Here is a 23,509-nt window from a genome sequence, read left to right as displayed (position 1 = left end):
GAAGAGAATGAGACACACTATGACAGCCATTGTTGACTTCCCTATTGTCTGGTCTTGAAGACCTAAAATGCCTTTCTCATCTTGTTCAGATGAATTCTATACTGTGCTGTTTGTGTGAATTCTGTATATGTGAAGATATGGACAACTATTTGGAAGAAGACAAGTGAAGATGGCTGATTGTCTTGCTTTGAAATTTATGTCTCTTACATTGCTTTATTATGTCTTGTTTTGTTGTGTTTAATTTTACTCTCTTTAAAATAAAAAAATGTAGACTGGTGATGGTAGATGGTACTTAGAAAAGGTGCACTTGACAATTTAAAGATCATCTAATCGATGTTACTAACTAAATAATTATAAAACATTTTAAAATGTCCAAGCTTTTTTTTTTTTTTTTGGTGTAGAACAGAGTACAAGTTTATCAACAATGGTTATCAACGTTGTCCCTTGTTTCCTTAAAAAGAATTGTCTATCTTATTAGATATTATAAAGTTGGACAAAACAGTAGAGAACAAGACCAATAAAACTTAGGCATTGTAAACATTACAGGACTTCCAAAGAAGACAATAGTCAAACCAGAATGAGTATCTTAGTGAATCTTATTGTCTTCAAAGTAGTTGCCTATGTCTTCAAACTTGATACTATCATATAGAATGGAACAGAGTCTAATCAGTCAAAACAAGATCGTGGGAGTACTACAGGACTTCAAAACAAGTTAATAGGAAATCGAAAAGAGTTACTATTTATATATCCTAATTTTTTTGAATTTTTTCTTTAATTAAGACAAACATAAGAAATGACTAAATAATTTTTTTTGAAACAATAAGGGGGAGATTGAGATAAAACAGGACATAACAATATAACAATAGAGGTCACAGCATGACTGTTTCAACAACCTAGTACTTCACCACCTTATAACCTGACTTAATAGTAGTTACCATAGTGTCTTTTTCCTTGAAATATTTGGATAAAACTTCATATACTCTAGCTTCAAATATAAAATGTCCAAGCTTACAATGTACCATCCAGAATGTAAACTTACTATAGCCATCTTTAAAATAGAGAAAAATACAGAATAAAATACTGATGTATAGCTTAGCGGTAGAATTTTTGCCAGTGTGTATAAGGCTTTGATTTTGATCCCCAGCTCAAAGAGACAAACAGAGACAGAGAGAAACAGACAAACAGACCAAGACAGAGACAGAGAATGGGGGGAGGATTATGTAAGAGAAGATCACTTTTCCTCCTTACCTCTTTCTTTTTCTCCTGTTTCTGTCTCCAGAATTAAAGTGAACATTCATAAGCAAAACTAGTTAAAGTTCTGATAGGAAGTTGACTTATCCTGGTGTTCATGTGTTTTGTGCAAGTTGGATTAGAACTACTCAAAGAAGAGGAAGTATGTCTTTCCATGTATGTCAGATATGCATTTAGTAAAAAAAAAAAAAAGTGAAAAGAAAACACTAATATATCTTTTAATGTGGCAAATCTGTGGGCTTTTGTTTGGTGTCTAAGCAAAGCCTGGCCCATTGGGCAGGTAGGCTATGTCCTTCACAGACTATCCCCACAACCAATGTGAATGTTAGGTGAAAATCACACACACACACACACACACACACACACACGCCCCTCTCACAAGGGCCAAACTAATCTGATGGAGTAGCATTTTCCAGGATGTTTTTACTTTTATTATTTTGCATTAAAGTTTTAATAGCAGCATATTAAAAGGGGCTCCAAATTTTGATGATACTGCAAAAAGTTTTATGAAGCTTCAAAATCCACCCCATCAGCCTCAGATCATGAAGTTAAAAATAACTCTGGGGTGAGAAGTGAAACATAATATTTGAAACATTACTAGAAACTTTCTGAAATTTGTTTTATTTGGGAGTACAAATTTTCTTTTGTCTACTTGAAAAGAGGAATACTTAACTAAGATCCCAGGGCACAAGAAAACGCCATTCTGTTAATGAAGAGCACTGACAAATGCTTATTCCACTCGTTGCTTTCAAGGTCATGTTTCATTGGCCATGTCTTTTAACCAAATACTCCTCAGCTGCACTGTGGATTCAAGTTGCTGCTAAAACGAGAAGCCCTGTCTGTGAATTTAGTAGCAGATGTGCATTCTGCAAGCCTTCATTACATAGAGACCAGCGCAACCAAATCCTTGACATGTGGACCACACATGATTGCATGCTGAGATGTATACCATTTCCCATGGCCTCCAGTGCAATATCCTATGGGTTGTTTTGCTGACTTGCTGGCTCTCTGTCCACCCTTGTTCTGAATTGCACATAGTACTAGCCAGAGAAAAGAAAACTCCATCACTCCAGGTTGAACTCCCCTCCGGAAGGTTAGAAGATTGTCCCTGGCATGTCAGAAATGTTATTGTCTAGAGAGATGAATACCCAGATTTAGAATTGCTTGGAACCTCATGGTCCATCTGCCAGCAAGTCTCACAGACTTTCTAAGTTTCATAAAGTTTTACTGAAAAATAGCAATGCCCACAGGGCCATTGAAAAGACAGAACAAAGCTTTGGAACTTCAAAGGAAGTATATTGGCCTGCTGCTTTCTGCAGAGGGTCTGGTGGTAACCACAGCGGAGTCTTGTGCAACACTGAGTGGAGAAAGCCCCTCCCGGGATTGGAAGAAGTCTTACTGTCAGCTGCCTTCAGGGAGGTTCTCCCGTGTCCTCTCTTGCTAGAAGGGCCCTCTTCACTTGCTTCTCCATAAAATGAAGGCAGGAATGTAAAGAGTCATCATATGGTTATAGGTAGCCATTAGTGTATTGTCTCTAATAAACAACAACAACAACAACAAAAAAAAACTCATTGAATTCTAGCTGCCCTACTGATTCTTGAATCTGCCTGTGAGTGTAGCTGGAGTTTAATAAATGTCTGTAGAACCAATCATGTGGTTCTTTGCTTTCCAAATCTGCAGAACTCACAAAGGCACTTCTTACCCAAGTACTCAGTACCTCAGCTGAGAAGCAGCCAGACTGCTGGCATGAAAGATTTGTGAATTAAGACCTCCAGTATTGTGCACACCTGTAAGGAACCAGGAACATGACACTTGTAAAGCACAGAGGGTCATGCTATGTTTCAAATGCTATGTGTTAGCTTTTTCAATTCATACACCTCCCAATGAGATATGTCCTGCCACTATTTGCAAATGAAAAAAAGTATGGCACAGAGAGATTAGGCTATTTGCCTTGAACCACTCAGTGTATTAATCTGGTTTCCAATAATGGGAGAAAGTGCCTGACATACACAATTTAAAGGAGGAAGGATTTGCTTTGTCTCACAGTTTCAGAGGCCCATGGTCCTGGCTCCAAGGCAGAATCATCATAGCGGAAGGACATGTCAGAAAGAACTGCTCTCTTCATGGAATCCTAGAAGCAAAGCAACCAAGGAAGAGCCCGCAAGAAGGGGCCAGACATGGTCCCCACACCCCTATGACCCACCCAGGCACACCCAAAAGGATACTTTACTAATCTCCTAGCTATCTCTCAAGCCAGTTAAGTTGACCCTCAAGATTCACCATCACACACAGCTGTAAGCATAGAGCAGGGCTACAGTCCAGACAGTGAACCTCCAAAACTCACTTCTTAACTGCTACACCACAGTGTCTTCAAACTCCAGGTCATGGCCTATCAGTGCATTAAGAAATCAATGAATCAAAGTAATGGTCATAGCCAGCATATTTTGTTAAGATGAAATAGAATTTTAAAAATCAGAATATATCACATAAAGTTGACTCTCATGAAGTTTTAATTTCAGATATATACATAAAATTTATCATCCTTGATCCAGATGTCTCATAACTGATAACTTTTCAGTCTTCATAAATCCAGCACACTGCAAATACTAAATATTGTATTATATTAATAATCCTAGAAGGTCTAAGACTGTTTAATGTAATCAAGCACGTTAATATTTACACAGTAAATATATGCATATTTACACCAAGTGTGATAAAATACATAAGTAACCTTTTAGCAATTCTAGTCAAGGTTTGTCTTCCAATGAGTTTTGGTACCAAATTTTTAAAAATTTTCCAGGTTTTAGAGCTTTATAGATTTTAAATTGTGAACCTCTCTCTGTATGTGTGTAGTGAGAAACATTTCCTATTGTACCCCTCCCCAGCCAACCCGCCAATCTTTACTCCAGACGGGTCTTGCTGTGTACTCCAGTCTGGCCTCAAATTCACTGCACAGCCCAGGATAGTCTCAAACTAACAGCTGCCCTACTTTAGCCTCCCAAGTTCTGGAATTACAGATGCATGTCTGATGATGAGTTGAAGTCAAAACTAAGTTTGAAGAGCACTGCACCGTACTCTTGCTGGAGTAATGCAGAGCTACAGCTGAGAAGGACAAAGGCAGCTGCATATTCCATATGTCCATAGACCTCTAAATACAAAACTACTTTCTTTCTGTACTATGGATTTCATCCAGGGAGTGCTGAGCTGCAGTCCCAGGACTTCTTTGTTTTATTGTGAGACAGGGAATGCCAAATTGCTCAGGCAGGCCTTGAACTTATGATCCTCCTGCCTCAGCTGGGATTATAGGCATACGCCACTGTACCTGCATGAAAACTCATCAGTTTTAGCAAGGAGGGAAACTAGAGCCAGAAAGGAAGGTGTTGTGACTTCCAGAAGCAAGAGTGTTGACTTTGCCCGAGAACAAGCCTCCTGACAACACAATGGTTTAGACTTCTGGACCACACACCCTCTCTAGAGTCATATAACAACCAAACCACACCATGCATCTCAGAGTTGGGATTCTTTTCAGGTTTTTTTTTTTTTTTTTTTTTTCCCAAGAAAGACTAAAGTTGTGAGTAGCTACTTCCATTTCTAGGTCCTCTAGTACCTCTGACAACCAGGTGAGGTTTCCCCAATAGAACCCATAGACTCAGGTGCCTTGGCCATCGAGTGAAGTGGCAGTGGAGTTTCTGCCCAGGTTCCAACAAATACTGTAAATTTCCTGAGTTTGTGGTTGAAACTGGTCTCCCTGGACCAGCAGTTGACATTTCCCCCCTGTGGTGTTATATTCATGTTTCCATGTTTAACATGTCACACTGAATGAACATTGTGGTCTAAGGATTTAAAAGATTTATAAGGGAGTCTTGAAAATTTACTTAAGGAATATGTACTTCCCCTAGCAATAACAAATATTACTACAAATGACCGTATTAAATTAAAGTCACTTAGGCATTTCTGATTTGTAGGAAAGTTAAAATTAATCTTACAGCAGTTTCAGTTTCAAAATGAAAACATTGCTTTGCCTGACCGCAGATTTCCAGGCTGTTAGTCAACAGTGAAAGAAGTCTCCAGTGGCTTTTTTTCCCCTTTAAAAAAATATTCAATTTTCTGAATGTGCAGAAAAACAATATTAGAAGGAAAAGCCCTGAAAAATCAACCATACTGTAGTTACATCTAGTAATATTTTCCTAGAAAAAAAGAAAAGTTTTGATTCAAGAAACTTTAAAAATTCTGATAATTTTTTTGCAAGTAGAATGGTGAATATATGAATTATCATTTTATTCTTTAAATAACCTGTGTAAGTACATATATCATTTGCTACATTTTATGTAATTTTTAAAAATTGAAACACAAGTCATAAATCCATAAAAAATTTGTGTTGTTTTGTTTTGTTTTGTTTTTTTGGTACTGGGATTGAACTCATGACTTGGCGCTAGCCAGGCAGGCGCTTATGCCGCTGAGCTAAATCCCCAGCCCCAAATTTGTGTTCTTTAATGAAATATGCCACTTTATCATTTAAAAAAAAAAAAAAAGAAACCTTTTCATTCATTCTTTATCCCTTTCCTGGTTAGTTGTGGTTAACTGGCAAGAAGCCTGAATCAAATCCTTTTTGTCACATTAAAAAGCAATAGCTAGAAAGCATATTGGCCAATATTTAATAATTGACTCATGGAAAAGAAAAATGTCCTGATTTGTAAATTTGCCAATTCCCATGGCATAAACATTTTTACCATGGCCAGTTTCAAGCTACCAATAAGACGTCACTGAGCCCAGGATGGTGGCATAACTTTAATCATTCTGCCCAACAGATTCATTATTCATGTAAATAATCTCAGGGACATAGTAAGATGTGGTCAAGTAACCAAGAGGTGGTTTGCTTTGAGTTAAATGTCTTTGTTTTTAATATACTTGATTTAATTATGTTTATATAAATTAATTTTTGATAATGACTGTGTTTAACAACCATTTCACAAAATCCCTGAAACTCAATTGGTTGGCTGTCACAAGCCAGTAGGAGCCACCTTCAACACACTGCTGCCACCAGATCAGAGCAATTAGCTTAGCAAGGCAGAGAAAATTTGGGGAAATGAGCAAAACTTAGCCTGCTGGGATTGCAAATCCAAGGCTCCACAAGAGCAAAGCATCTTCGCTTAGCACATGCCCACTTATAGCATGTGACCCCTGAGAGGGGTCTCCCCTGCACCTCCCAAGCTCCAAAGCCCCAGCTTCTCAAAACTTCCACTCTCCAGCCAAGGGACCTAGCATAGATCACCCCTCCTCAGTTGGCCATTACTGTGAAAAATAAGGGAATTACACTGGGTGGTCCAAATTAACCAAGGTTTCTTTCTGCTGTAAAACCTCACATCAGCTCTGATTGCCAGGGGCGTCAGAAGACATCACTGATGATTTCAGGACCCACTGAGGAAAAGTCAACAGCCCGGAGTAACACAGCTTCCTAAACCAGTGCCTTCTTAACTCCAAAATGAGGAAACACTCTTCTGTTTGTGGTCCCGTGTGGATGTGTTAATATGACTGTCTTGGGGATGGGAAGTGGTTTTGTCTAGTTTCCTGGTCAGAGCCAAGTCACTGTGTCTTCACTTCTTGGCTATAATCATGACCTTTATTCTGCTGTATCAGGTTCTCTATAAACTCATCTCCTAGACAATTCCTTGCCATTGGAAATCTGCCTACTTTTGACAAATAATTATACTGATGAAAGGTTGCTTGAAACATTTTAGAGTTGTTTTGTTTTGTTTGTCTTTTTTGTTTTTATTTGTATCAGGAATCGAACTCACGACCACACACTTGCAAGGCAGGTGCTTATGCCACTAGCTAAATCCCCAGCCCCAATTATAGAGTTTATTAAGTCTCAAAAAATAGACAAAGCCATGGTTAATAAGAAAGTGAAGAGAAAAGCATGGCCAACTGTAATGGGGACATGAGCCCATTTCTGCAGCATTAGTGTACCATCCCATGTCTGTGTGTGTGTGTGTGTGTGTGTGTGTGTGTGTGTGACCAGCAAAAAACTGTGTAGCTGTGTCTTCATGTGTCAAGGTTGCCATGATTTATGGTTGCTTGTTCAAGTTCACAGCCACCAGTCCAAGAGGGACAGCAGGCGGGCTGGAGGAGAGAAGGGTTGACAGCAACACTTGATGAGTATGTTTCATGTTTAATGCTTTTAACGTGGGTGCCTTGTTCCCACTTCTAGAAATCTCTTAGAAAATGTAAGCCAAACATGGAAGACTACCATCTGTAGCTGACCATGCCGCGGAGGGGTGATGGTGGTGGTGAAGTAAGAGTGCTGTGGTTGTTTATAGCTGTTTTATGTCTGAGCTGTAGGGGAGTTTTTAAAGAAGCATGAGTTTTTGACACTTTTTAACCCATGAGGTGACAAGGGAAAGAAGTCTCTTATTTTAGCAAGTTTCTGACATTACATCTGTGCTCTCTAGACCCATTCCCAGACAGCCATCCACAAGGGAAATTTCTCCTACACAGGAGGCAAACCTTAGGTGCTTTCAGAACCAGAACCACCACTCCACAAGAAATTTGGAGTTGAGTAAGAGAGATGAAATAAAGAGAGACAATCACATTATACTGGTTTATAAGATATAACAACATCTGAGTTTTGAGGCATTTACTACATGACAGGCAAGTAGGCAATATTGTCCTCTCTGCCAGCAAGTTCTTTTCTTAGACCATGAACATTGAAACTCATGAGGTAACCAAGGCCACAGAGGGTTTGGGGTCCATGCAGAGGGATGAAGGACACAGCCATAGCTTGCCAGCCTGTACTGATGCAGAGAGATGGGGGAGGAGCTGCCTCGGCATAAAAACTCCACCTACCAGAGTTAAGAGTTCTTTTTATGTACTTACTTAATTTTAAAGGGAATAACAATAAAATGAATCAAAAGTGTTAAGAGAGTAGGAAATCTACAATAGTACTATATTGCATATTGTTGTTCTCTAAATAGTTGCTCAGGCTACTGCCTTTAGGCTTGTAAAGTCAATCAAACAATACAGTTCCTCTGAATCAGCTCACAGGGTAGGGTGGGGGCCTGTTCTTTTTTCTCCAGCCTGTGCCAGCTGGCGTGCAGGCAGGGGCTTAGCTTCCTTCCTGGTTCTCTGCAGTCTATGCTCCAGCTGGCTTATAGGCAGGGGCTTAGCTTCCTTCCTGGTTGTCCCCAGTCCACACACTGGCTGGCTCCAAGAGTTACTATAACCCTCCTCAAGCCTAGCTCCCAGTGTCCTGCAAGGGACATACCATTTACAACATGACCTTTCCCAGAAAGCCCAAATCAGTATCTCTGACTTCCTGCCAGGTATATATATATATATATACATATCATGTCCAGTTCCTCCCAGACCATGAAGGGGTCACTGTTATCACATAAGAAGAATTGGCTAGTTGACATACCATCTTAGCAAGCTGCCAAAGTTAACCAAAGATCAAACTCTCGTGCAGAAAGAGATTAACTGTACCTATAATTATTGCAGGTTGAGCGTCCCTAATCCAAAATACCAATTCTACAATTTAAGACTTTTGGTTTTCAGAGTAGAGATACTTAAATCATAATCTGTGCAAATCTTCCCGAAGCTGAGAAACTCCAGAATCTGAAACACTTAGTGCCCAGCACTTCAGATAAGATGCATTCAACCTGTGTTTCATTTTATAGAAAATGAAGCTGAAGTTTAGAAAAGTTTATCGTCCTGACTTCGACACCATGCTCTTAACTAAAATGCAAGGTGTAAAATTTTTTTCTATCTCATAATATGTCTGTGTTTATGTTACTGCTTAAAAAACTACGTTGCATTATCCACCATTTTAGGATAATTGGTCTTCTTGGGAAAAACTGCCTGTTTTGTGGATTCACCCCCTCCTGGCACACCACGTACCCCATTGTTTGGAGAAGCTCAACTCTACGCTAGTTAGTAGTTCTGCCTAGGATGAGGACAGACAGCAGTCTTCTCTGAGAATCTGTATTTTGCATAGAAGTAGATGAAGAGGAGAAAAAAATGTTTAAAAGCTGTAGAACCAATTTTGCATCTAAAAATAAATGAATAGCTCGCTCCCAGGTGCAAGCAATTCTCTTTCACATTAGTGTTCTTTTCTTCTTTTAAATTATCACCCTCTTGTAGGAAAAAAAAATAAGCCCTCATGGCATCACATGTGTCTTTATTACACTTCAGTTTAACATATAAAATCCAGTTTATATATCTGGATTGTGTTGCAGGAGCTATTCAAGAAGTGCACCATCCGTGTTCCAATATGAAAGTCAGAATTTTAAGAGACTGTAACAATATTACTGTTGTTTCATTGGGTGTTTAATTGATTGTAAGCTCTCACCAGGTATAAAAGCTATCTCTTGACTTCCAAAACTTCATAGTGTAGTAAAGAAAAATACAGGAATTTTGTAGGCAGGATGTGAAATGGGTTGAGTAAAATACCACGATTAAGAGCCGCAAGAGTAGTTTATGATTGAACTGGACAAAATGCAGTTGACTGTAGAGAGGTATAGGGAAGACTCCAGGGTCCTGGTAACGTTCCGCTTCTCAGCCCAGATGAGCACTGGTGTCTGTTTTATTGCCCCACACTGTCATAGCCGCTGTTCATTACAGTGTCCACCAGAGTCCAAAAATGCAGCTGACCAAGTTTACCACTAATACAAAATCACGCGTGCTCTTTAGGTAAGAGAAACCATTTTATAGATTGTGTTGCGTCTCAGATTACATAAATGTGTGAGATATTCTACAGGGAGAAAAAATAAAATTTGAATGTTACTAACGTAAGTGTTGGAAGAATAATTTTAAAATTTTCAAACTGAAACCAAATAAGAAAAAAATCAGACTATTAACAGATCTTTGGTGGCGATCTTCCTTGTATTGCTCATGTCTCTCCCCGTATCCCCCACTGAAGCTGCTTGGATGCGTGGACTTTCCATGGGTGGAAAGCAAGAGAGAGTTTTCTAAATTAGAAGTGATCTTGGAACTGAAGGTATTACATGGATGCAGGTCTATCCTGTGTGTAGAAGAAATGAGACAGACTTCAAAGGGTCTCCACAGTAAGAAACTGGAAGGCCGGGCTGGAGATTTAGCTCAGCAGCATAAGTGCTTGTCTGGCAGCGCAAGATCATGAGTTCAATCCCCAGTCCCCCTCTGAAAAAAGAAACCAGAAGGTCATCTTATTGCTGCCTAGAAAAAGGGAAGCTACTGTGACATTTGACACTGGGACTCACCTACTTCCCAGCCCCTTCCCTGGGACCAAGCATCTGTCACATCCTGTGTATGTCATGCTGACTGCCATGCTTGCTGCCGGCACTACATAAATGGCTCAGGTCACTTACGCTCCCTTGGTCCCCCACTGTTGTTTCAGATTCATGACAGATGCCGCCCGCAGAGAACAGGAGTCCCTGAAGAAGAAAATTCAGCCGAAGCTCTCCCTGACCTTGTCCAGCTCAGTGTCTCGAGGGAATGTGTCCACTCCTCCACGCCACAGCAGCGGAAGCCTTACTCCTCCCGTGACCCCACCCATCACCCCCTCCTCTTCATTCCGCAGCAGCACTCCGACAGGTGAGTGGCTTGGCACTGTGAGAGAGGCGGAGAGACGGGAAGAGGTGCACTGGGGCGCCTTCCTAGGAGCTGGGGACAGGATAACCAGATCCAGGACTAAAGAAGAGAGCCTTCATTGGTCTCTCTAGAGTATGCTGATTCATTCTTCTGTTAGTTATTGAAGAAACATTTATAGATTATTAATATGTATGTGACAGTGACTTTAAAGGTATTTTGAGTCTTCACGTGTATGGATGAAGTAGTACAATGTCTTGGGTTTGCTTAGGTCAGGCAAAGGAGTCGATGAAACAAAACTGCAATGTGTTAGATATTGTTAAAGTTGAGCAGTGGACACACGTTGGTTCATTACAGCATTCTCTGTTTTTGCTTATTTTTGAATTTTTCGTAATAACATAATTAAGCACCAGGCCACATTTAGGAAACTTCCTTTGTGCAAGATACTGAGCCACTATAGTGAACAGAAAGGTTTCTCTCCCACAGCTCATGCAAGATTTTTGGCATCCTCCTAATGTGGAAGTGATTTTAAAAAATGGTGGAGATCAGTGTTGAGGATCAGAATATCAATTCAATCACTGCATAAAGCTGAACTGCAGGATGAAGCTTGGATCAGTGACAGACGCATTTCTTAGTATGTCTTCCTTGGATTCAGTTTATTCCCCAAACTGTCCTCAGCTCATGCCTCATCTCTGGAAAGAAACATACCCGAAGGCACCACGGGCTGTGAGTTGAGCATGAGCTGATGCTCCTCCTCTTCTTCTGCCATAGAATTGCTCCTGCTTTGTGAAGGGGGAATATAAAGCTATGGAAGAGGCTGGGAGGGGCTGGAGAGAGAGAGCTCAGCAGCACAAGCCCCTGCTTAGCACCACAAGGTCCTGAGTTTGATTCCCATTCCGAAAAGAGAGAGAGAGAGAGAGAGAGAGAGAGAGAGAGAGAGAGAGAGACTGGGAGGTCCTTTATATCTTTTTTTCTTTTCTTTTTTTTAATTTTCTTTTTGAGACAGGGTTTCATTATGTAGTTTAGGGTGACCTTGAACTCACTTTGTAGTCCAGACTGGCTTCAAACTCACAGTAATTCTCTTGCCTCAGCCTCCCTAGTGCTGGCATTACAGGTGTGTGCCACTATACCTGGCTGTCCTTTGTGTCTTGTCTGAGAAACAGTCAATAAATTTCCCTTCCCACCACTAGAATATAGACAGTCACTAATCAAATAAATACAGAAGTAAATGTACAGTTGTCATCATGCCTGATGCTAGACAAAAAAAATCAGTGACCTGAGAGTTCCAGAAAGAAGCACCTGGCCAGGGAAGGCTTACCTGAAAAGATGAGCAAGAGTCAAGACAGGAAAGAAGGAACAATGTCCTGAGAAAGAGAAAGGAAAATAAGGAAGCATTTTTCCAAAGCACTATGGCAGGAGAGGCCTAGCAGTCCCAGGGCAGACCAAGGGTAAGGCAGGCAGCAGGGCCCGGGCAGTGGCGACAAACCTGTAACACACGTGCCCCAGCAGACTGTTTGTGAACTGAACACTGGAAGGTTCACCATCACCTTCCGAGGGCAGCATGGTTCTTATTAAAGCTTTCAGTCCATTCTCAGTTACTTCAAGAACAGATCATGGTCATTCTTCTGGAGGATGAACTGGCTCACTTGTGTCGGTCCTCTGATCATTTCTTGAAACAGGCCACCATGTGTGCCTTATATTTTATTTTGTGCATTTACTATGTAAATGCATAAAATGAAAGAGAACATGATTTTGAGAACGTTGTATAGTGCTGCAGTCCTCCTTTCTAGATGTTTCTGTATTTGTCCATATGGAATATGAATTATTAGGGGCACTCTCAAACTGTTTTATACCTCATGTCCAATGCAAGATAACCAGAATTACCCCAATTAGTAACAGGCACCTCCAAACTCCATGAAAATAAAGACAGTTTGAGAGTTCGTTAATTTTTCATGTAAGCACATTTGGAAGAAATGGAATCATTTCCTGTCCTTCAGACATAAAGAAATCTTTATGACACCTTGCCTATTTTAGCAGTTTCCCACTGAGAGAATTAATTTGTGTTGTGGTAAAGATGTATCATTTTCAGTCTGTCAAGATCATTGGTAAGTTATTTGCTACTTGGAGAACATTCTATGTAAACATCAAAAATTAGCAGAGGAAATGGTTTTTTAAACCCTTACCCTGTACAGTTTTGATTGTGTACATTTTTGAATGTTAGGAATGTTATTTTACCTGTAGTTAGAGAGATCAGTTTATTTTGCTTGACTAATGTGGTTCCAGTCACTTTCTTTGCCACGTTATAAATAATACGCCACATTTCTACCTCCTAAATCCACTCTTCCAAGTTCCATATTCAAGGTGCATTCCTGGGTCAGAAGAAACAGTCATCGTGCAGAAAACTTCATTTATAAAATATTCCTTAAGGTTTCCTTCTTAGCCAGACTGAACCAGAGCTCAGCTTTAACCTAATATTTCTTCGGGGTCCTTGGATTCAACACTTGTTTTGCAGTTTCTAGGAGAATCTTTCCATCTTTTTCAGTCCCTATCTTTATTTGTTTTGTTTTTTTTTCAGTGTAGTGAAGTGAAAAGAAGGTATTCACTTAAGAAAATCCTAAAATGGTTTAAAGCATACACTAGTGAATTTTTTCTGTACAGGACCAGAGAATAAATGTCTCAGGTTTTGCAGGCTGTCAGCTCTGTCTCGCAGCCCCTCATCTTTACTGCCACGGTGAAAAAGCATAACTGTAGCACCCCGTGAACAAATGGGCATGATGTGCTCTGTTAAAAGTCAGAATTTAGCTAAGACATTATTTATAAAACCAGGCCAGCCTTGGCCCACAGGTGACGGTTTTCCAATCCTCAGTGTAAATCATAGAGATGTGGGATTTAAGACAAACGTTAAATTATTTGAAAATAAAGTACAGTAACTCCTTTAACACTAGGAATAGCAATAGTTTCCATGGGGGAGAGGCAACAAATGTTTGTGAAGCATTTACTGTATATGCTTAACTAACGTTCTTTATGTACAGTGTTGATTTTTAATCAGTCCTAAGACATTATTAGTCCCATGTATGGGTGAAGAAGTATCTCTGAATATGCTTAACTTGAGATATCCTCATGTTTGTCTATTCAAAGAACATGAATAGGAGTCTAGGAGTGAACATGATGATGCATGCTTGTAATTTCAGTACTCAAGAGGCTGAGACAGTAGAGTCACAAGTTCAAGGCCAGCCTAGGCTATAGAGCATCTCAAAAAAATATAACAAAGAACATGGTCTTTCCAGGACATTCACTCTATATTAACTATTACCCCATTAATATCTTCCCAGAAATTTTTTAGATATTCATTCATCTAACTGCCTCAATTACTGTTAACTTCACACCTCCAAACTCTAAATACAAAAATACACAAACAGACTGGGACTGTGGTTGGTTCACCTTCATTCACAGTAACTTCCACTCATACTCCACTTGTACACACTTTACTCCAGAAAACCAGTTATTAAATATTCAATTTGCAAGCAAGTCATTAAATGGTTATCTTGGAATTGGCCACAGTGGGCATATTTACACCAGTGAAATTGACAAGTACTTCCTATCACAAATGTTCCTACTCTTCATTTTACCATTATACCACAATTTTATCCTGTCCGTATTTACTAGTCTTAGTTTGTAGTTCAAGAGGTCATGGGGTAAATTGAATCTAGGAATAAATCTAAAAGCAGAAATTATCCACCAATAATGACCATTTAAAACACTACAGTGCTACCTGCTCCTACCACCTCATGAGCCCCTGTGGGTGAGGAGGAGAGAGCCCCTACCACCACCACCACCAGGACTGGCTGCCCTTCACGCCCTGTGCAGCCAAACTACCAAATACTAGCTGGCTCTGTGCCCTGGTTCTCCTCAGCGTGGAAGAGTAGAGGTGACAACCAAAAGACTGATCTGATTGAGGATGAGACCAACACCCAGGAGGAGCATGAAGCATTACCTCCAAGACTAAAGCATTACCTACCACAGAAATTAGATGAGACAACTATGGGAGACATGCTTGGAAAGGGTGAGAGCTAGACAGATCTCTGAGATGCCCTGAGAAGCTCAGGCTCAAACCAAGATCACAGGTTCTGTATTGTGTGGTGGGAGGCCAGGTTTGGTGGGTATAACCTTTAGAGAGAGAGGAGCTGGAGGAGATGTTTACACTAAAGACACAGATCTCTGCTCTGGTTAAGGGTGGTTTGTGAAGAGTGTTTTGGGTTGTCAGTATCCTGTTTATATTTGATGCCATTGTTGTCACTGACTTTACTCCTATAGCCAAGATGACATAGTTGGGGCTGTCAACGAGTTTTCTCTATTTGTCAATATCTGGATTGCCTGGAAGTCATGAACAGTAGTGTGGCTCATTCCTGAAGAGCTGGGCACTAGACCAAAGAAGCTGAAACCTTCACCATAGAAAACAAACAGAATAAATAGAAACATGAGAAAACAAGGAAACAGAATGCCTCCAAAAATTCCCAGCTCCCCAAGGGAACTGGGGAGGGAACACTGAGGGTGACAAAATCATAAGCCACACTGCAGAAATGTCTGAAAGGGATAAAAGGGAATAGCAAAATAGTTCCTTAAGGTGCTTGGTGAATTCAAAGATATAATTAAACAGATAACGACCTAAATGAAACGAATGATTAGCAAATACAAAAAAGACACTAATAAAAATCTAGTGACACTAAAGAAAGAAATACCAAACATAAACATCCAGCATAGCCTAGAATGGGAATCCATAAAAAAAAAGTTCCAAACAGAAATCCAGAAGATTAAAAATATGAATCCAGATACTAACACAGAGAAAACCACTTGACAGAGACATGCTCAGTGTGAGGACAGAAGGTCAGATCTAGAAGCCAGGGCTGTTGTTAGTGATCAATTACCTTAAAAAGAACAAGAAAACATGAGCAATGGATCCATCAGCTCCTGGATAACTCAAAGACTAACATAAGAGTAATTGAAATTAATGAAAAGCCAGAAGATAGCACAAAAGGGCATTTAAAAAACTTATTAAAAGCAATAATAGGAAAAAACTTTTCAGGCATGGAAAAGGAGTTTAACATACAGATAAGTGAGGCGTATAGAACCTCAACTATCCATGATCAGAAAAACACCACTCCACACCACATAATGATTAAAATACCAGAAATTGAGGAGGGAGAATACCAGAAATCCAACACAAGAAAAGGATCTTAAACCTGTTAAAGAAAAGAAATAAATCACCTGTATAGGAAAACCCAGCAGAATTACAGCAGACTTCTAAACACAAACCTTAAAGGCAAAGAGAGCTTGGAATAAAGTATTTCAACTCCTAAAAGAAACTTCCAACCTAGAGTGATATTCCCTGCAAAATTATCTTTCAAAATTTATGGAAAAATAAGATATGTCCATGATAAGGAACACCTGAAGAAATTCTTAACCACTAAACCAATACACCAAAAATTATCAAGAACATCCTAGAGTTAGTGAAGCTAATTTACAAAAGGTCCAATAGAATGAATACATCAGTTAAGACTAGCAAAAAAGTAAAGGGTTAAAAAGCAATGCAATGATAGAAATAAATCACTGCCTATCAATTATAACTATCAGTGTGAATGGACTCAATTCACAGATCAAAATAGATTAGCAGAATGGATGAAGAAACAAAGTCCAATGATGTATTTTTTACAAAAAACTCATCTAATACAAAAAGAAATTGAAAAATTAAAATTCAGCTGGGGATTTAGCTCAGCAGCATAAGTGCCTGCCTGGCAAGTGCGAGGTTGAGAGTTCAATAGCCAGTACCAAAAAAAAAAAATTAAAATTCAAAGGTTGGAGAACCACGTTCCATGCCACAGAAACCCAAAAACAAGCAGGAGTAGCTATCCTGTTTTCAAAATGGACTTTAAATTAAAGCTGATCAAAAGCCATAAAGGAGGATGTTGCATATGAGTTAATGGAAATATTCAACAGGAATATGCACCAAAACATAGTGCACCTTATTTCATAAAACAAGCACTCACTGACATAAAGGATCTAATAAGCATCAATACATTTATACTGGGGAGCCTTAATCTCCCGTTATCACAAATAAACAGATCTACTAAACATAAAATAAAGAAAAAATCAGAGTTGAAGCACCATAGTAGAACAAATGAACTTAATAGAAATCTATTGAATGTTCCACACAATAACAACAAAATACACTTTTTGGTACCACATGGTACTTCTACAAAATAGACCATATACTGGCTAATAAAGCATGCTTATGTAAATGCAAAAGCATCACAGTTTTACCATGCATATTATCAGATCACAGTGCAGTGAAACTAGAAATCAATAGTAAAAAAATTCACAGAAACTGCGAAAGTAGGACACTTCTAGGATGAAATCATAATGCCAATACAACATATCAGAACTTATAGGACACAGTAAAAGCAATCCTACAAAGGAAGTTTATACCTGTGAATGTTTACATGAGCCCTATAACCTAATGATGCATCTCAAGGTTCTAGAAAAGCAAGAACAATCCAAACCCAGAGCTTGTATAAGGAAGCAAGTTATAATGATCAAAGCACAAAACAAGGAAATGGAGACCAAAAATAAAAGTACAAAGAATCAGTGAATTGAAAAGCTGATTCTTTGAAAGACTAAAGAGAATGGACAAACCCTTAGTCAGTCCTACCAAAAAAAAAAAAAAAAAAAAAAAGGAAAGACAAGACACAAATCAATGCAATTAGAAATGAGAAAAGAGAAATGACAGTGAATACTGCCATGATCCAGAAAACTTACTAACCACAACTTCACAGACTCAGAGAAATGGTGAGTCTTCTAGCTACATATGAATTACCAAAACTGAACCAAGAAGACTTAAAAAGGTTGAAAAAGCCAATAATAGAAATGAAATTAAAACAGTAATAATAATAATAATAATAAGCTCTACCAACAAAAAAAAACCAGGACCTCATGAATTCAATACCAAACTACAAGAGGTTCTGGAGGAGCTAATAACTACTTCTCAAACTATTTAATGAAATCAAGAAAGAAGGAATATTGCAGAAATCAGTCTGGGAAGCTAGCATTACCCTGACTCCAAAACCAGACAAGGATCCAAACAAAAAAGAGAACTACAGGCCAGTTTCTTTAATGAATACCGATGCAAAAGTCCTCAACAACATACTGATAAGCAATGCAACAAATCATCAAAAAGATCATATACCATTCCAGGGATACAAGTATGGTTCAACATACACAAATCAATAACTCATCACATAAACAAAGTCATATAATCACCTCAGTAGACACAGAAAAAGCTTTTGACAAAATACAGCATCCATTAATGAAAACCCTAAACAAAAAGGTATGCAGAAACCTTATCCCAGTCTGACAAAAGCCATTTATGGCTAACCTAATGCCACCATCATATTAAACAGAGAATAACTGAAAGCTTGAACTGAAAGCTTTCCCTCTAAAATGAGGAACAAGATAAGGATGTCCACTGTTGTATTTAACATAGCCCTCAAAACATTAGCTAGAACAATTGTTGTAGTCAGGGCTTATAAGGAATGGATTTAATACATGATACATAATTTTAGGGTTATTTTATAATATTCATCCAAAGAGTCAAATGTAAAACAGTGCAGGAGATCTGTGCATGCACCAGAGACCCAAAGAATGTAGCTGAGGACATGGACCCCACAGCAATGTCCTCCACAAGTCCACCTGGAGGCATAGAGCCTATGACAATGTCTCATGCAAGTTTGTATCAGGAATCTGCATTGGAAAGGCCCAAAAACATCAGTGATGAAAGCTAGAAAGTCTATGCCAGCAGGGTAAAGGATCTGCGCCAGTAAGCTGGGGGATCCACACTGGAGCCAGGAAGTGAGCTCAAGGTAAGGACTAGAGCTCCCTTGAAGAAAACCACAGCCATCCTAATCAACGGCAAGGACCCAAGCTTCTCCAGTGATGAGAACAGCTGAGGCTATATCAGGAAAACTGTGCAACAGTCTTCTCCAGGAGAACCAACAGCACACCTTCTTCCCCTCCAGGTCTCCTTTTTTGCTGTTGGCAAAAATCCTCAGGTGTGCCACACCCAGCACCACACTGGTTCAGGTCAGCTAGGGGCTGCAAGTTGACCATAGGTTGATCCACCACAGCACTCAAGCAATGGAAAGAATAGGAGTATGATAGGAAGGGATGAAGTAATGTATTATTATTTGCCCATGATGTGATCCTATTTATGGTCCCAGAAAATTTTACCAAAAGACTCGTGAATTTAACAACCAAATTCAGCATTGTAGCAGTTTACAAAATAAACACAGAAAAATTAATGGGCATTCCTATACACTAATAATGCATGCACTGAGAAAGAAATTAGGAAAACAATACCACTTACAGTACCCCCAAGAAAAGTTAAATATTAAGAATTAACCAGGGCCAGTGATGTAACTCAGCAGCACAGTGCCTGCCTGGCAAACATGAAGTCATGACTTGAATCCAGGACCAAAGGAAAAAAAAAAGAGTTAACCAAGGAAATGAAATGCTTCCACAGTGAAAACTGTATCACTCTGAAAAAGGAAATTGAGGAGGACATCAGAAAAGTGGAAAGATATCCTCTGTTCCTGGATAGGTAGAACCAATGTAATCAAAATGACTACTTCTAAAATTGACATACAGATTTAACACACCTCAGTCAAAATACCAACAGTATTTCTCACAAATCTAGAGAAAATAATTCTAAAATTTATATGGAACCAAAAGAAACCCAGAATACCAAAAGCAAGCCTGGGTAACAAAAGCAAAGCAGGAGGCATCACAATACCAGACTTGAAGTTATGCTACAGAACTACTGTTATAAAAGTAGCATGATACTGGCACAAAAACAAGCATCACAGTTAATGTCACAGAGCAGAGGAGCACAAGCAACCCTCGGCGCACTCAACCATTTGATCTTTGACAAAGGGGCCAAAGACATGCACTGAGGAATAATAAAGGTGCCAGCTATACCTAGACTACGCCATACCACATGCTAAAACATAGGTTAGTCTTTTCCACATACTAAACTAAGATCAAAGTGGATCAAAGATTTAAATGTTAAAACAGAAACAATCTGCTGAAAGGTAAAATAGGCAAAATTCTAGAAGACATAAGCATAGCAAGGACTTTCTGAACAAAACCCCAAGGAACAATAAATAATACTAAGAATCAACAAATGGGATCATACCAAATTTAAAAGCTGCACAGCAAAGGAACAGCCAACAGAGTGAAGAGACAAGTGGGAAAAAGTTGCCAGCTATTCCTTGAACAGAGGACTAATATCTAGAATATATAAAGACCTCAAAAAATCAGACTCCCCCTAAATAAGACTCAGTTTTAAAAATGAACCTTTTAAATGAATAGACACCTCTCAGAAGTACAAACGGCCAGTATATGAAAAAATGTTCAACATTGCTGGTCTTTACAGAAATACAGATTAAAACTACAGTGAGATACCATTCTACTCCAGAAAGAGTGGCTGTCATGAAAAAGTCAAATAATAACAAAATGCTGGGAAGGATGTGGGAGGAAATGACCTCCTCTCCGTTGTTAATGGTGATGTAAACTAGTACAACCACTATAGAAATCAATGTGGTGATTCCTCTGAAAACTAAAAATAGCAATTCTATTTGACTCAGTTATCTTCCTATTAGGCATCTTCCCAAAAGAGTTAAAGTCATCATATTACAGGGATACATGATACCCATGCTTATAGCGCATAATTTATAAAAGCTGGATCTCATAAACACATACATGTCTGTTAACAGATGAATGGATTTTAAAAAGTGTGGTGCCTACACACAATGGTGTGCTGTTGTGCCACACAGAAAGATAAACTTGAGGCATTGTAGGCAAATGGGGGCAACTTGAGAACACAGTGGTAAAGAAAATAAGTCAGATACACAAGCTTAAATGTTGCATGGTTTCTTTTATATGAGAAACTCAAAAGCAAACACACACACATATATAAGAGAGAAAAAATAGAGAAAGTGCAAAATAGGAGATATTTAAGTAGAAAGTGAGGAAAAATTCAAATAATTCCCCAAATTATCTATTCCATTGTTTTAAAAATATTTCAAGGTATATGCTTTTTTATTTATATTAATATTTTCTCTTTGTTCATTGAAAAGTAAGTGCTGTCCTTTTGTTTGTTTCTTCTTTGTAAGAGTCTTTTTGTCTGCATTTGGCCATTCTTTTAAGATCATGATCCACAATTTATTAACTATTGTTATTCCCTTAGTGTTTTGTTGTTAATGTTGTTGTTTGTACTGGAAATCAAACTCAAGACCTTGCATTTGCTAGACAGGAGCTGTGCTGAGCTATATCCCCAGCCCTTTGCTTACTAGTTTGTTAGGCAATTTTGTTCTGCAGTTGTTCCATAGAAGTAAGAGGAGTGATCTTTATATTTTATTGATATCTAGTTGTATTACTTTAAAATTTTTAAAAAATGAAAAATAAAAGAAAAACCGTCAGTGTTTTGTAGCTACCCACAACTTTGGTGGTCGTTATGTGATGACATGAGAAGGTTTTCACATTATAAAGTAAAAACACTAGGTTACAAAATTGTACATACAGTATGATGTTCATTTTTACTCCAAAAAGTTAACCATAATTTCCTTAATATGAGAGTAGAAATGGTTTATTTTTTTCATATTTTCTAAAGAAAGCCTGTACTCATTTTCTAACTAAAATAACCTAGTTTATTATATATAATCAGAAGATATAGAGTTAGTGACCCAAAAAAGAGAGTGTTCAATGGATTTCTTTCCATCAAATTTATTTAACCTGGGATGAGGTAGGGCTCATCCTATATGAACCCAGAGTAGTTTTGCATCTATCATTAGGGAGCAGATTGTCTGAATCATCAGTGCCTAAGAGCTTAGTTAAGAAAGTAGTTTCTTTACTCCTGAGCCTGTTTATCCACTGAAAACCAGTGACTTTCAATCAAACTGAACATTGACATCACCTGGAAAATTCTGTAATTTCTGCCTGTCTCAGCTCTGCCCCAGAGACTCTGATTAGGTTGGCAGGCAGGGCATGGACATTGGGAGCTTTTCAGAATTCTCTGGGGTAGGTGATTCTAATCTACAGCAGAATGGAGAAACCATGATTTTAAAATGTGACCACTATAGTTGCAATTTCTTCCTATGTTGGGTTAACATATTTCCACACTGTTTGGCAAAAGCCACTGCAGTCTAGTTTTTTGGACTCCAGAGATAAATCTAATGGGAATGAACATAGATGTTCATGAGTATCTTGATAGAGAAGCCATGGAAAAAGCTGGCTGTGTTGCTGATTTTAATAGCACTGCATAGTGTCTCCTGGAAAAAGAAAAAAAAAAAATATATATATATATATATCCATCCATGTCAGGGAAAAGAATCAAGTATTAAACCATAGAAATGTACCTAAGGAAATTAAGCCATATGCTTATTTTCTTGTTTTGACTATTAATGTGAAATTTAAGTTTCTAAACTATTTTATTTTACTTCATATTCCTTACAATAGTGTCTTTAATATTTCTTTGTATTTTATAATAAGTTATTCAAATTACAAAGATTTTTAAATTTTTCAGAAGTTACATATAGCAAATATAAATTTCAAAATTTATATAAATAAATATAAAATAAATAAATAAATAATAAATATAAAATTCAAAAATAAAAGTATTAATTTTTTCTTGAAGGTAAAAATTCTTCTGAAACACAGACTTATAAAACTGATAGTTTCCAAATGCCAAGCAAAATTCTATCTAAATGGAGATGAAATGGACTTTTCTCCCAAACTTTTATTTGTAGACAGCAAACTAAAATTAAATAGGTTTACTCAAGACAGGAAACCTTGATGGGAAAAAGATCACCAAGATAAGGTCTAACTGAGCTGGTCCTTCTCATACCCACTCCAAAAAAAAAGGAAAACTGGAGAGAAAAGAAGCTTTTCCTGGTTAATAGTGGGAAAGAAGAAGAGAAAAGCAGAGTATTCAGCCTGACTGAATTTTGGAATCTACTTACAAATTCCTGAGGCTGTAGTTTGGTTTTTCTAACAGGTTCTACCCTAAAGAGCTGAATGTCTAGGTAGTTCTTAGGAAACATTCCGAAATCTTCCTACTGAGAAAACACTCTGCTTAATCTTTCTTTTTTCACAGAAATGCCCTGTTTTGTAACTGGTGAATAACAAAATCTCATGCTCCATTATCTAAGCAAAATTATATTAAGTTGCTGCAAAAGATTTTTTACTTTGTTACAGTCCCTATCCTCTCCCCTGCAGTTTGGACTGACTACTGAAACTGTCCTGTTGCCTGACTGTCCTGGTCTTTACTTTTTTTTTTTTAGAGGTTGATTTTTTTTTTATTTAAAAAAATGGTAGAAATAATACATAATTTCAAAAAAATAAATAGTAAGAAATCACTAGTTGATAATTACATATTGTCCTTTTAGAAATAGTGGTTCAGGTTACAAAAGTAAAGCATACAAAGTGGACATTCAAACAGCGAGACTCCAAATAGTTCTGTTCAACCTCCAACAAAAACTTAGTAATATGGTTATCAATCCTATACACTTAAACATACATGCAGTTATATCCTCTAGAGCACTTTCTTTTCTCTCTTTTTTATAATAGCAATTACATATTTCGGATTTTA

At 38.2% G+C, this 23,509-nt stretch overlaps 1 protein-coding gene across 2 annotated transcripts in view; it reads left to right on the top strand.

Annotated features, from left to right (window-relative positions):
• Jazf1 (JAZF zinc finger 1) overlaps positions 1-23,509 on the top strand; it is a 326,310-nt gene that overhangs the window by 261,137 nt on the left and 41,664 nt on the right. For both annotated transcript variants that reach the window (XM_063239940.1, XM_063239936.1), the window contains one exon: positions 10,622-10,818. In XM_063239940.1, coding sequence (XP_063096010.1) covers positions 10,626-10,818 — 193 coding nt within the window. In that variant the 5' untranslated portion in view covers positions 10,622-10,625. The remainder of the gene's footprint in view (positions 1-10,621; positions 10,819-23,509) is intronic.

This window comes from Cavia porcellus, unplaced genomic scaffold, assembly GCF_034190915.1.
Source record: "Cavia porcellus strain 051 isolate PalLab524CR breed Dunkin Hartley unplaced genomic scaffold, mCavPor4.1 scaffold_2, whole genome shotgun sequence".
Lineage (NCBI taxonomy): Eukaryota > Metazoa > Chordata > Mammalia > Rodentia > Caviidae > Cavia > Cavia porcellus.
This window is presented reverse-complemented; position numbering and strand designations above follow the sequence as displayed.